This window comes from Temnothorax longispinosus, chromosome 7 (genome assembly GCF_030848805.1).
Source record: "Temnothorax longispinosus isolate EJ_2023e chromosome 7, Tlon_JGU_v1, whole genome shotgun sequence".
NCBI lineage: Eukaryota > Metazoa > Arthropoda > Insecta > Hymenoptera > Formicidae > Temnothorax > Temnothorax longispinosus.
In genome coordinates, this window is record NC_092364.1 from 837,912 (window position 1) to 851,642 (window position 13,731).

General features: G+C 40.4%; 3 protein-coding genes across 5 annotated transcripts; 2 read left to right on the top strand and 1 right to left on the bottom strand.

Moving 5' to 3' along the window:
• Positions 1 to 42: 42 nt before the first annotated feature.
• Nvd (cholesterol 7-desaturase nvd) lies at positions 43 to 7,059 on the top strand. Of its 3 annotated transcripts, XM_071783206.1 has the most exons (9): positions 43 to 166; positions 258 to 603; positions 927 to 1,035; positions 1,379 to 2,573; positions 2,772 to 4,220; positions 4,313 to 4,497; positions 4,633 to 4,799; positions 5,497 to 5,675; positions 6,016 to 7,059. In XM_071783206.1, exons 5-9 carry the CDS (start codon positions 4,131 to 4,133, stop codon positions 6,718 to 6,720), a joined length of 1,326 nt encoding a protein of 441 aa, XP_071639307.1. In that variant the 5' UTR covers positions 43 to 166; positions 258 to 603; positions 927 to 1,035; positions 1,379 to 2,573; positions 2,772 to 4,130; the 3' UTR covers positions 6,721 to 7,059. The 3 variants fall into 3 exon arrangements, with proteins under 3 accessions (XP_071639307.1, XP_071639304.1, XP_071639305.1); XM_071783203.1 differs by having other exon boundaries at positions 1,379 to 4,220; XM_071783204.1 differs by having other exon boundaries at positions 64 to 166; positions 263 to 603; positions 1,379 to 4,220.
• Positions 7,060 to 8,965: 1,906 nt separating this feature from the next.
• LOC139816044 (cytochrome P450 6a2-like) lies at positions 8,966 to 10,617 on the bottom strand. The gene has a single exon (XM_071783336.1). It carries the CDS (start codon positions 10,588 to 10,590, stop codon positions 9,085 to 9,087), a length of 1,506 nt encoding a protein of 501 aa, XP_071639437.1. The 5' UTR covers positions 10,591 to 10,617; the 3' UTR covers positions 8,966 to 9,084.
• A 711-nt stretch (positions 10,618 to 11,328) lies between these two features.
• Positions 11,329 to 13,440, top strand: LOC139815926 (cytochrome P450 6a2-like). Its single transcript, XM_071783199.1, has one exon. It carries the CDS (start codon positions 11,418 to 11,420, stop codon positions 12,924 to 12,926), a length of 1,509 nt encoding a protein of 502 aa, XP_071639300.1. The 5' UTR covers positions 11,329 to 11,417; the 3' UTR covers positions 12,927 to 13,440.
• Positions 13,441 to 13,731: the final 291 nt, after the last annotated feature.

Consider the following 13,731-nt stretch of genomic DNA (forward strand, 5'->3'; position numbering starts at 1 on the left):
GGGATCCGGGATCCTCTCCGCGGCTCCGCTCTAAAGTGCTCTAAAGCGCCGTTCTCATGGGGCGGGAAAGGTCGATGGGGCGGCAATCCGCCATCCGGCAATGGAGACGTGTTGTTTGATTGGAGACAATAGGGCGGTTTTTCTTCTCCATCCAAACGGCAATCACGTCAGTAATTAATACCAAACAACATTTATTTTCTTAACACGGATTAATTTATAATTAATGGAATAATTAACTTTTTCATTGTTTAACATAGGTTAGGAGAAAATAGGTTAGGAACAACGCCGAATTGCGTATTTTTATTTAAAGCTGGTTGAGTTAATCGCCGCGATTAAGTTAATCACTGTTAAATCGTGGTCGCTTTAATTATCGGAACCAGCGGCCAGCAATTCGTTGCCGTTGGTATTTGCGTCTTAATGCCATCTCAGGAAATATTATGGTAGTCGGTGTCTCCAAATGAGCGCAGACGATAAGAACGGAAAGACATGGGTCGCACTACCTCCTACGAGAAGGAAAACAGTGTCGAAGAGAATGTTATATCAAAGCTATTCATCAAGGATGGAAACAGAGGCGCAATGCTTGATTATCGCAAATTTAAAGAGGTATTTTTCGTCTGTTATCTTAATAATATATTGGCTGCCTTCGGAAACGACACCCGGGTATATTACCTTCTCCTTCTAACTCGCTGAGATAGAAAGAGAAGGGAGTATACTCGTGTGCACTCGGGTGACGTTTCCAAACGCAGCATTATATGTGACTATAATGGGTCTGTTTTCTATAGCTGAACTGCAGGCTGCACTAGTTCAGAGTTTATCTTTTTTACTCCACATTGGAAGGAAAAAGATAAACTCTGAACTAGTGCACCCAGTTCAGCAATAGAAAACAGATCAATTATTGAGATAAATATATGATAATTAAATTACAGTGCTCCCCTCGAAGCAACGTAATGCAAAGTGACAATTAACAATGGCTGATGATTGTCGAGAATTAGCAGTGTAGGATAGCTTGCGAATAATAGTATCGGCGGATGCTAGGTAAAATTTAAAATTAATCAAATTAATTTTTTAAAATCAATTTTATTGAGTTAAATTTAAAATTGAATTAAAATAATTAATCGATGCAGTCGATTACATTGCCATTCATTAATTATGAGTTAATATCAACAAATAAATGTTTACAAAGAAGGGGAGTTTCTCCTGCCTGAAATTATCCTTGCCTAATTGCCATTCTGGGTGCAAGAATATATAAAGTGATGATTTTTTGTGTTAGCTATCAATGTACAAGTAATTAATATTTTGATGTTTCTTAAACGTTAGACGCGACTAATTTAAAGCTGCTTCTCTGCCTTGACTTGAATTGTCCTCGGATTTTTTATAGATCCTCAAATCGTTCCGGTGAAGGCAATGCGGCTTACTCGCGCGTGAAGTGCGTTTCCGCGGGTACCGGCTGAAAGCTGAAAGATGATCGCTTGCGTATTCTCTGCCGCACAAAAATCGGTGGTTAAGCACTTTCGAGCTGACGCATTGCTTAAACATTTTGATCGTTGCCACGCAGTACGGCACGTGTTAGCTGTCTCCGTCCTGCTCATTTTCGATCGACGCGAGCGAATAGAGCATAGAAGCGATCGCAAACGATCCTCATTATTGGCGTCTCACCGAATAATATTACGCGCCTCCGGACCGGCGCGGCGACGGCGGCGAGCATTAGAATTTTGGACCTGGAAGGAAGGCAGACAGAAAAGAAGAGTGACAGGGAAAGAGAGAGAGAGAGAGAGAGAGAGAGAGAGAGAGGGAGAGAGAGAGAAAGAGAGAGAAATCTTGATAAATGGGAAAACGCGCCGTTTAAAAGGGCCGCTTATCGGCACCGCTGATCTCTCGGTAGAGATCGTTTCTTCGTCTCGCTACACGTTTGAATAATTAATTTGTTCTCGTGTGCATCGGAGATGTGAAGCGTTACACCATATCTCACATTACCTCGGCTGACCGCACGGTGTGTTTACGCTTACCCAGAATGTTTAAGATAACGGCCAGTAACCCGACACAGATTTTTAAATTACAAAAACGGATTTCCGACCGTCTATGTCCTTCGATCCGTCAGAGACATTTTACTCTCAATTCGAGAATGCTCGCAGGTCAATTTTCTCTTCTACTTACATTTTTATCCGATAGAAGAAGGAATGTACCAGTTTGATGAAAAAATGAAGCTGACGATCCTTTATAGAAATGCAGAGCAACGAAAAATATAACACGAAGTATTTACTCTTGTTCTAAAGCAGAGGCATGAAACGCAAGAGTGCAGTCTCGTATGAGTAATCGCATATAATTTACATGTTGAATCGCTTGCAATTCCGTTAGGACAAGATCTGATTAATAATTTATACATACGCTTTTTGCTTCAGGTTTTTCCATTAAAGCTTTTACCTCTGTCTTTGGATGCATTAGTGACCAGTGCTTTTTTTATACGACCCGATGCCCCGACTCATATTTCGCTTCGATGAACAAGCGCAATCTTTCGTTGCATTCATACGATACCCTTTGGATGATGTTTGAAAAACGAAGCTGAATTTTGCGACGTAAGGATTTTGGAGGTCGGAACTTAAGGAGGGACTGAGAGGAGTGCTTCAGTAGGCTTGTTCGTTTTAGCTGAACTTCTTGCACAGTTCATCTTTTCTCCTTTTCTCTTCAACGTGAAAAGAAAAAGAGAAAGATGAATCGTGCAATAAGTTCAGCTAAAACGAACAGGTCTATTGACGTCGATCGCCGTTCGATAGCGTTCAATGACAAAATGACGAGAGACGAACCGGAAGGAGAGGAATAGTCTTTTCTGCCGGGACAAGAAGAGGAGCACGTTCGTCTTGGCAACATGATCGTGTATGACGGCGGGAAAACATCAGAATATAAATGCGAATCCTTGCGACATTCTCTCCGCTGGAATCGATATGCTAAACGGATGAACGAACGGACGAACGGATACATTGGCGAGCTGGTGGCATCGCGATCGATATACAGTCTCGATAAAGGGAGGCACACCGGCCGGTCAGTCGAGACGAAGAGGACGATGAAGGAGTAAGGAAAAAGGAGGTGGAGAAGGTGGAGAAGAAGAGGAGTCGCGGCGGTTTTAGATCCGGTGATATAGGTGGCACGATATATAAGCTGCTCGTTCGCTTGTCCGCGTCTCCGTGGCCGGGCATACATAATCGGGTAACCGTTTACGTGACGCGACGCGGGACCGAGTCGATCGGCGACGAGCGACAGGGCAACTTGGGAAAAAAACACGGTATTTTGATAGAAACGGTCGGCAGGGTACGGTCGGCATATATAAGCCGTAGATGGACCTCACGTGTGTTTCAGTTGCCCGAAAACCCTTACAAGTTCCGGACGGTCTCTCCTTTTCCGAGCTAGAGCGCCTTTTCTAGTAGCAAGCCCTTATTTTACCTTCTTTTCTTTTCCTTCCTGCCCTACTTGCGACGCGTGTTCTCCGTTCCTCTTTCTGTCGTATCCCCCGGGTTCGCCCCCGTTCTCCAATCTTCTACAACCGGCCCGTCCCTTAGCCCTTCGGCTATAGGTCTTGCATACGCATCGCTGATGCACACACACGTGCGTTTACATACTAACTAAAATATCCCGCGTTCATCATCGCGCTCTCCTCCCGATCTCTCTCTCTCTCTCTCTCTCTCTCTCTCTCTCTCTCTCTCTCTCTCTCTCTCTCTCTCCCTCCCTCTCGTCCTCTCGTTCGCCACACACTGTCGCCCTTGTCCTTGTCCTGTCCCTTCTCGTCAGGAGTCCTCCTTGCCCTTTTTTGTCCCGACTACCGGCGAACGCGCGCGTCGTCTTCTTCGCCCAGTAGTTTCCTCGCTCTCTCCCATCCTTCACCCTCTTCCAACCCGTCTAACTCTTTTTCTTCCCGTCTTTCTAACTCCCGTCCTCGTCGTCGTTTCTGGCCGTTTTGCTTTTGCACATTCTTGTTTATCTCTCCTGCAACGAGAGCGCGCGATCACTCCTGTATACATTGCATTCTCACTGTGCAATTGAACGGAGCGAGGACTCGCGAGGACACGTGTCTATTGGCACGTCGAAATAAGGAAGCTGAAGGAAAATCGAGAGAACGGGATACCGGGATAAGAGTGACAATGTTGGAATTGGTCATCTGGATCACAGTCATCTGGTCGCTGGTCCTTCTAATCTACTTTGCGTATTTCTTCAAGTTCAACTGGGTGAAAGTGAGTGTCGACCAAGTGGATTTATCCGATTTATCCGATTCTGTGTTTTCCCTGCAAAGTGTTCTAAGATTATAAATTGGTATTTGTTAAAGGATTTGAGAAGTGAGAGTAAAACGCGGCAGACCGGCAACGTTTATACGGCTAGCAAAAATCGGAAGGTGGGTAAACTACCGCCAGTCTATCCGAACGGATGGTTCGCCCTACTCGAGAGCTCGGAGATAAAAAGAGGTCAGGTGAAACACGTGTCTGCTCTCGGTGAAAATTTCGCGGTGTTCAGGTACGTTAGGGTGCGGAATTTCCTTCGAATTAAAGTTTCCCTCACTTCTTCCATACATTTTAAGATATACCTTGGAACTTTTGGGATAAGACACCCTGTATATTTATCACATAACGTTTTACCAATTTCTTAAAGAACCGAAAGAGGCGTAGTCAACATTTTAGACGCGTATTGCCCGCATTTAGGGGCAAATATGGCAGAGGGTGGCCGTGTCAAGGGAGATTGCCTGGAGTGTCCCTTTCATAGCTGGAAGTTTCGCGGAGAGGATGGCTACTGCGAGAGCATACCTTATACTGAAAAGGGTATTAATCAAGTTCTACATAATATCGTTTCAGGCGATATCTATTTACCCTTTTTTCCCCATAGTTTCTGTATGCTATATCGGCTAAGATGTTCGGACTGGATATTTTTTACACCCTCGAACCACATTCCTGCATCGAAATACCTGTTTACGCATTTTAACATACAAATATTTGCGTTTAAATTTCGGGCGCCCTTGGTAGATCGTCTTGATATACATCGCTTGCTGGCTTAGTTATTCGCAATTCTTATACTTGCTTCTATATTATTTATATATACTCTTGCCGAATATTCTTTAAATATTATGCCATGATGTTCTATAGTTTTCTTCATTTCGTACATAATATATAAATTTGACAAGAAACAATTAAATTAGTCGTACGAACTGCGAGTCGACACAAGAAATATGGATCATAAAAAATATTCATAATTAAAAAACGTCAGTTACATTATATGAACTTATATGAACTGTCTTTTGAATCTATTTTCAAAGCGAGTCCTATGATTAACGAAACACTCTGTTTAACGTAAATAGCTTTGCTTTAATTTATCTATGTAATAATTGTAATACAATAATATATATTTAATTATGAAAGAATATATTTATATCACTTAATCATGAAATTCGAAAAGCTATAGAAATTATCTATCGATGCATTTATTATTCCTCTATTTAGTCGTTTGCTTTTTTTTGCACAGTGCCACACATCGCTCGAGCAAAAGTCTGGAAGTCCTGCGAAGTAAATCACCTCATCTTCGTCTGGTATCACTCCGAATCAGTTGAGCCTGACTGGCAACCCCAGCCGCACACATTCATTTCCAACGGGACATGGCGCTACCAAGGTCGTAATGAGTTCCTCATTAACTGCCACATACAGGTTTGTCGCGCATTCAATTCTCTGATATAATAGATGTGTACACTTTATCACGCAAAAGCCACTCGTAGAAACTAGAAAAGAAAGAAAACAGTTATAGTTCATAAGACGTTACAAAACACATAGGTGAATTAAATTAATCATTAGTGTTTATTCACTCGAGAGTGCTGTCAAGAATCACTCTCCAGAATCGGACTGGAGAAAAAAATATTAGAGAAAGATTGAGAGAGAGAGACTTACTCTCTTTTACTTCACTCCTTCTTTATTCTATTCTTTTATCTTTTTTCCTCGGAAGTTCTTTCAAATGGACAGTAAACTTAATACCTGTTGATCTGTGCATTAGGATATAGCTGAGAACGGGGCTGATCCTGCGCATCTGGACGCGGTACACGGCCCAGGTATATTCCTCTCCGGTAACTTGTCCTGGCTGGCTCGACACTTGTGGATCACTAACAGGGGATGGCAGCCGCACTGTTCGTATGACAACCAGACAGACGAGGACGCAAACGCGGATGCAGAAACAGCGAAGATGCGTGTCAACTTGAACGGTGCGTCGATCCATCGGATCGAGAGCGGCAACGGGGATCGTCATCTCGCGGTCGCGGAAAACGGCTTCGGCAGAAGGGAGAAGCACAAAGCCGGCCTGCACATGTGCCACAAGTTGATCCTGCTGGAGCGCTTCAACGTAATGGAGATCAACGTGGTCATCGAGCAGATCGGGCCTAGTTACGTCGAGCTGATGATCGACACGTCGTTTGGACCTATGTGCATCCTGCAGACAGTAACGCCGATCGAGCCGCTGCTGCAACGGGTGACCCATCAGATATTCTCGCCGCCCCTGTTGGCGCCGTACGCCAATATGGTCTTTCTGGGTGAGTGCGTGATGTTCCAGCGCGACATCATGATCTGGAACTACAAGAAATATGAGCGGCAACCGATCCTGGTGCGCGAGGACCGTGCCATTCTCGCATACCGCCGTTGGTACTCGCAGTTCTACTCTGATCACAGTCCCACTTATCAGACGGCTATGAAGGACCTCGAGTGGTAGCGATACCTCCTTTTTGAAATTTAACTTGTATACTTTCTGTTATATTTCTAGGTATTATTTTTATTATTAAAGCAGGTAACTTGTGTATAATGTTAATTAAAAAAAAAAACGCGTTTGAGAGAGAGATCTTGTTAATTGTAGTATAAATAATTGTTGATCTAAAACAAGATTAAATCTTTATCAGTGTGTCGATATAGTTTTTACTATCGCTTTATATGTTGAATGTAACTGTATTTTAATCGTTGTTACATAAATTGTCGCTCATTGTGTACAAAATGGTGATGAGTCTAATTTTTATATTATATTTAAAATTTAAAAATATAAATTATGAAAACTAAATGTAATGCAGTATTGTTCTATAAAAACTCTTGTTGTATCTATGTGTTCTATAGAATAGAAATTTCAATTGACGTATTCAATGACATTATCTTTCACGCGTTTCTATCAGTTTAATTAGTGAGCTACTTTACGAAGAAAAATGTTTTAATTAAAGTTCACAACAAATCGCAGTTATCGTTACATATAACGCAATAACTTTATCGTATCATCGTCGAAAGGTATCATCGTTAGATAATAACACTTCAGATATTTTATACAGTTGCTTGACATACGCGCAAATTATTTTCATGTTAAATATCTTTTAACAACAAATGGAGAATAATACGCGTGGAATCATAGATAGCTGCTAGCCTGTTTACGACAAATGCGAAATTTATATTGTACATATCGTAACGAATTAATAATTAATTAGTTCCCGGTATTAACGTAAATTATTCATAAATTGAGGCGACACTATGCAAGTAATTTGTGCATTTAAAATATGAATCAAAAGGCTAAAAGATAATTAATATTGTACTTGATTAAGATTTTATATCAAGTATATTTCTCGCGTTTTTTTAATTTAACTTGCCGGCCGTTTCCGGAATCGACGAATAATTCAAACGAAAACTGGAAGACCGTATATCGATATGCAGTTTAATAATAATTCGATAATAATACATACACCTCGCGTAGGATTTATGCAAAAGTAATTCGCAAATATATCGCACAATTATACAATATCAAATCGCGACTTCATATTAATTAGCCATTACATCGACTTACGTTGTCACGCGGGAGATTAAACGGATTAACATGAAGTTGGCCGCGTGACTTCACAATTGTTCCTGTCGCTGTCGCGTCCGCGTCGCGCAGGATTCGTTCGGGAATCGGGACGTGTGACGCGTGGGACGCTTAATTAATTTTTGTCGAACGGATCGTTGCTTCCTGCGATCCATCTTCCTTGCGTCATCTTCAGCTGCGACAACACGATTGTCATTCTGGCGAATAATAAGTACGAGGTACGAATGCGTTCACGAGTGCGTTTGTGCGAGTGCCGTCAAAGATCAACACGGATGGGACATGGGACTTTGAGAGCAGGAGGAGGAAGAGAAGGAGGAGGAGCAGAGAAAGCAGATCTGGGAGGCATCGAGTGATGATGGAGCACCGACGGGTAAGTGATTTATTCGCTATCTATTCATGTATTTCTTAACCTTGAAATGATCCGAAGCGCAAATGGCACGCGCCTCAGTTTTGTAACACAGCGTGCGAAAAATGCATGTGTATCTTTTATTATTTTAAAATATTTAAAATAATATTTACAAAATGATTTCTGTATTTGGACGTGCAATTTTTCATATTTTTCTCGGTCTTTGGAATATGTTGCATTTTAAAGTATAGATATCACGATAGTAGTGATGGAGATACCTGCATGTGCAATTTTTAACTAAGTAATTGACAATTAGTCGTAGCTCAGACTTGATTTATTATGAATATATTTCTAACAATTAAACAATTCAAAAAAATGTTAAATTCAGAAATTTATAGATCTTATTACAATAACGTAATTCATACAAAAAAACGTTCTATAAAGAATTGCAAGATTTCAAGTATTTTATCTGTTTATTCTTATATAAAGACAAAGTAAAGATGACTATATTCTGACTTTCTTACTATATTGAAAACTATATAATCACATTTATATAAAACACATTTTATAAAGAATAATATAATTTCAAATATTCTAATCTCTTATTTTTGTATAAATATACAAAGAAACTAAACATTATAGTTAAATTTTACTTATTTTCTTGCTAAATTAAGAGCTTATAATATTTGCATAAGAATTTGCATTACAAACAAACATATAATTACAAGTATCTTTTCTATTTCTGTATTAAAAAAATAACAATCATGAAAACTGATAAAATTTGAAGAGAATTTTATTTTTTGTAAAGACAGAAATTTTTTCTTCGTACATGAGGAAATCATTCATAAGTTTCTAAGCTAAAAGCTTGGAAAAAATTTGAAAGAAGATATTCGTGTTTAAAGATACCGAAAATAAACCCACAGACCACCTTTTGGTGTTGATAAAATGGCTCCAGGAATCATCTTTAAAGGTATTTGCGTCCTCGGGGATAGTTCCATGCTATATTTTCTCAGAATTACAGCCAGACCTGCCTTCATCTGTAGCTGAGCCATTCTCATCCCCACACAAAATCGCGGACCTTCGCTAAAGGGAAGAAAGGCGAATGTCTCGATGCTGCGTTTTCTGTCCGGGTTGAATCTTTCAGGATTGTACTCATCAGGATTTTCCCAGTATTGCGGATCGTTTTGCAAAGCTTGAACCGGTATCAGGACCTCCGTTCCGGTTTGCACGCGACAGACAACACCATCCGAGCCTTTCAATTCGGTTTCCTGCGTGCATCGTTTCTTCATGAGTACTCCTGCAGGTACTATTCTCATCGATTCGTTGAAAACCTGGTCCATGTATGTCATCTCCTTTAAACCTTCATAAGTGATTTCATCGTCGTATCTGTCAAGCACGGTCACCACCTCTTCGCGTAATTTCTCCTGTATTTTAGGATGACTGGCCAGATGGAAGCCGATGAAACTCATAACAGTGGAGGTCTCGTAGCCACCGATGAAGAACGACATCGCCTGTCCCGTGAGCATTTCAGTGTCGAATTTATCGCCCTCCGCCCGTTCCCGTTCGGCCATTAAATGGAGAAAATCAGCCCTGGGTATTCCATCCCTTCTCCTTTGCTCCATGAGATCTGCAACCAACGTCCTGAAGAAATGTTCGACGCGCTTTGAAATGACTCTCATTTTAATGATTTTGTTTAACGATGGAATAAGGAACACGAGAGCGAACATAATTTTATTTCGTGTGGACGGCTCAAAAATAGATTCTCCGATTTCTCGGAAAGACATCTCTTTTTTCTCGTCATCGAAGCAGTGTCCATCTACGCCGAAACCAGCAGCGGCTACTACTTGAGCGGTGTATCTGGAGAACAAGGACTTTAGTTCAAACTCCGTCTTCGTGACGTTGCTCAGTTTTCCATCGATATATTTCTCTAACGTCGCGCACACCTGTTTGACGCTTTTTAGCAGGATCTTCAGTCGCGTATTGGAAAATGCCCAGGTCAAGCGTTTTCTGCTGTTTTGCCACTTCTCGCCGGAAAGAACGAAGGGATGATATGACGCGAGCGGATCCACTTCATAGTCAATATTGATGGTGTTTTCAGAGAAACTGGAGAAATTGGTTTTCAGCACCGTTTTCACTAACTCCGGCTCGATAATCATCAACGACGGCGACGTAAGTTGGTAAATCCCGATCATGCTGCGACCCTTGTTATTTTTGTAGATATTGTAACAGAAATCGCCGAGGTTTGTCTTCATGCAGATTACCGACAGCATGTGTCCGAACCCCGGCAAGGGTCCATCCATGCACGGAACACCACGGTTTTGCCAGTATTTGTAATTTCGCGTCAAGTAGAAATAGAGGGCTATAAGCGCTCCGAGAATCAAAGACACCAGCACAACGGTCATTGCTTCTCTCGGATGACAAGTGACTTGGGCTGTGTTCAAATATATATATATGTACACTGCCAGAACTAGCATTGTTTTTTTTCTGTTTTCTAGGAATGCAAACCGGTTCTGATGTAAACTGAAAAAAAACAATAGCTCGGTTGTTTTTATATTTGAAATAATAATAATAATAATAACAATGATGATTAATGATAATAATAACAACAGTAGCCTCAGTGATACTTTATTGACGCCGCGCGCCGTGATTATCATTCTGATAGGAAGTTTGCGAGTTGTAATAAAATATATACCTCGCTTGAACAAGCAATAACGTAAACATTGCGCAACTAAATTCCAGAACAATTTTCTCTATCCTTATATTATCATCAAAATAATTTTACTACCTCATTTTAAGACAATGACTACGTTTACCCGGCTCGATTTATGCCGAAGTTATAACATCGATGTTATAACTTCGGCATAAATCAGGCCGTGTAAAAAATAATTGAAAATTATTTTAATCTGTTTAACAGTTTAACATATATTTCTTATACTCTTTTTTTAATGATTATAAAAAATTAATTTATTCTGATAGATTTGAAAAATGCGTTGACATTACATAATAATATAATAAAGTAAATAAGATAATAAAATTCACTTGGCAACACTAGAAATCGCCAATGCGAATTTTATTACTGCTTTGCAGCCTCCCTCGTCCACACGTTAATCGACGCTATCAATGTACGCCTCAGCGATTCCGCTACATCACAATCAGTCACAGTTGATACGTGGTCAAGGCAACATCTGTTTATTTGACCAAGTGCCACTTGTCGTTCGAGAATAGCAACATGACCGTCGTGCTGGTGTCTTTGATTCTCGGAGCGCTTATAGTCCTTTACTATTATCTGACGCGAAATTACAACTACTGGCAAAAACGTGGAGTTCCGTGCATGGATGGAGCCCTGCCGGGGTTCGGACACATGCTGTCGCTGATCTGCATGAAAACGAACATCGGCGATTTCTGTAGCAAGATTTACAAGGATAACAAGGGTCGCAGCATGATCGGGATTTATGATTTCATGTCGCCGTCGTTGATAGTCCTTGAGCCGGAATTGGTGAAAACGGTGCTGCAAACCAATTTCTCAAGTTTCGCCGAGAACGCCATTGATACCGACCCCGAAGTGGATCCGCTCGTGTCATACAATCCCTTTATTCTTTCCGGCGAGAAGTGGCTAAACAGTAGAAAGCGTTTGACATGGGCATTTTCTAGTATGCGATTAAAAATACTGCTAGAAAGTGTCAAACTAGTGTGCGCGACGATGGAGAAATATATAGATGGAAAGATAAGTAACGTCGAGAAAGCGGAGTTTGAGCTGAAGTCCTTGTTCTCCAGATACACCGCCCAAGTAGTAGCCGCCGCTGGTTTCGGCGTGGATGGATACTGTTTCGATGACGAGAAAAAGGATATATCTTTCCGAAAACTTGGACAAGCCATTTTTGAACCGTCCACACGAAATAAAATTATGTTCGCTCTCATGGTCTTTATTCCATCGTTAAACAAAATCATTAAAATGAATTTTATTCCAAAGAGCGTAGACCATTTCTTCAGGACATTGGTTGCGGATCTCATGGAGCAAAGGAGAAAAGATGGAATACCTAGGAACGATTTTCTCCATTTGATGGCCGAACTGGAGAGAGCGGAGGGCAAGAATTTCGACACTGAAATGCTCACGGGACAAGCGATGTCGTTCGTACTCGATGGCTATGAGACTTCTAGCACTGTTATGAGTTTCACCGGCTTCTATTTGGCCAGTTATCCAAAAATACAGGAGAAATTACGCGAAGAAGTGTTGTCCGTGCTTAACAGATACGACGGTGAAATCACATATGAAGGTTTGAGGGAGATGACATACATGGACCAAGTCTTCAACGAATCGATGAGAATGGTACCCGCAGGATTGATCTTGAAGAAACGATGCACGGAAGAATTTGAATTGAAAGGCTCGGATGGAGTTGTCTGTCGCGTGCAACCCAGAACTGCGATCATGATACCGGTTCAAGCTTTTCACAAGGATCCTCAATACTGGGAAAATCCCGAAGAGTACAATCCTGAAAGATTCAGCTCGGACAGGAAACACAGCATCGAGAGATTCGCCTATCTTCCCTTCGGCGAAGGTCCGCGAATCTGCGTGGGGATGAGAATGGCCCAGCTACAGATAAAGGCAGGTCTGGCTACAATTCTGAAAAAGTACAGCATGGAACTATCCCCGAGGACGCAAAAACCTTTGAAGATGATTCCCGGAACCCTTCTACCAACACCAAAAGGTGGTCTATGGGCCTACTTTAGACGCCTTTGAGCACGAATATCTTCTTTTAAATTTTTTCGGAGCTTTTATTGCATAAATAATTTTTTATGTTTAATAAAAAAAATTTCTGTATTTACAAAATGGGGTTGTCTTCAAATTTAATTAGTTTTAATTACTGCATTTATGTTTATATAATAGTAAAAGAGATGTTACTGCAACAGAAACTGTTGCTTGAAATACTTTTTTATTGGTTTGTGATGCATTTTTATTTTTGAATATATAAATTGTAGATTATGTGTGTTGCAAATAATGTACGTGCTACACTTTCATACTCGTGCTAGTAATAATTATGAAGAAACGCATCGCAAATCTGTAAAACACACAAATACATATATATACATATGCTTAAACAAATAATATAAAATATAAACAAATGTTATTATTAAACTATTATTATATAACCATTTTAATTCCTCAAAAATAATATACAAAAATTTATGGTATGTTGTTTATTTACCAGCGTTAGAAAACAAATAAATATGATCGCAGTATATATTTTAATAAACTTGAGATATCAAGTATATTTACATCAAGTGCCTCTCCTGTTTTGAATTTAATTTGTTAGGTGTTTCCGGAATCGACGGATCGGATAATTTAAATAAAAACTAGAATGTCTTGATATACAATTGTATACACATATCAATATACATTTTAATAGTAATTCGCTAATAATACATGCACCTCGCGGGATTTATGCGAGAGTATTTACATAGTAGTTTGAAATATATCGCACAATATCAAATCGCGACTTTATATTAATTAGCCATTACACGACTTTTACCAACTCCGGCTCGAG

Bases quoted from the DNA above. Each gene is read 5' to 3' on its own strand.
- Nvd (XM_071783203.1), top strand. From the start codon at position 4,131: ATGTTGGAATTGGTCATCTGGATCACAGTCATCTGGTCGCTGGTCCTT. The intron at 4,498-4,632 runs GTACGTTAGGGT...AATTTCTTAAAG, and splicing joins GAAAATTTCGCGGTGTTCAG to AACCGAAAGAGGCGTAGTCA. The intron at 4,800-5,496 runs GTATTAATCAAG...TTTTTTGCACAG, and splicing joins CATACCTTATACTGAAAAGG to TGCCACACATCGCTCGAGCA.
- LOC139816044 (XM_071783336.1), bottom strand. From the start codon at position 10,590: ATGACCGTTGTGCTGGTGTCTTTGATTCTCGGAGCGCTTATAGCCCTC.
- LOC139815926 (XM_071783199.1), top strand. From the start codon at position 11,418: ATGACCGTCGTGCTGGTGTCTTTGATTCTCGGAGCGCTTATAGTCCTT.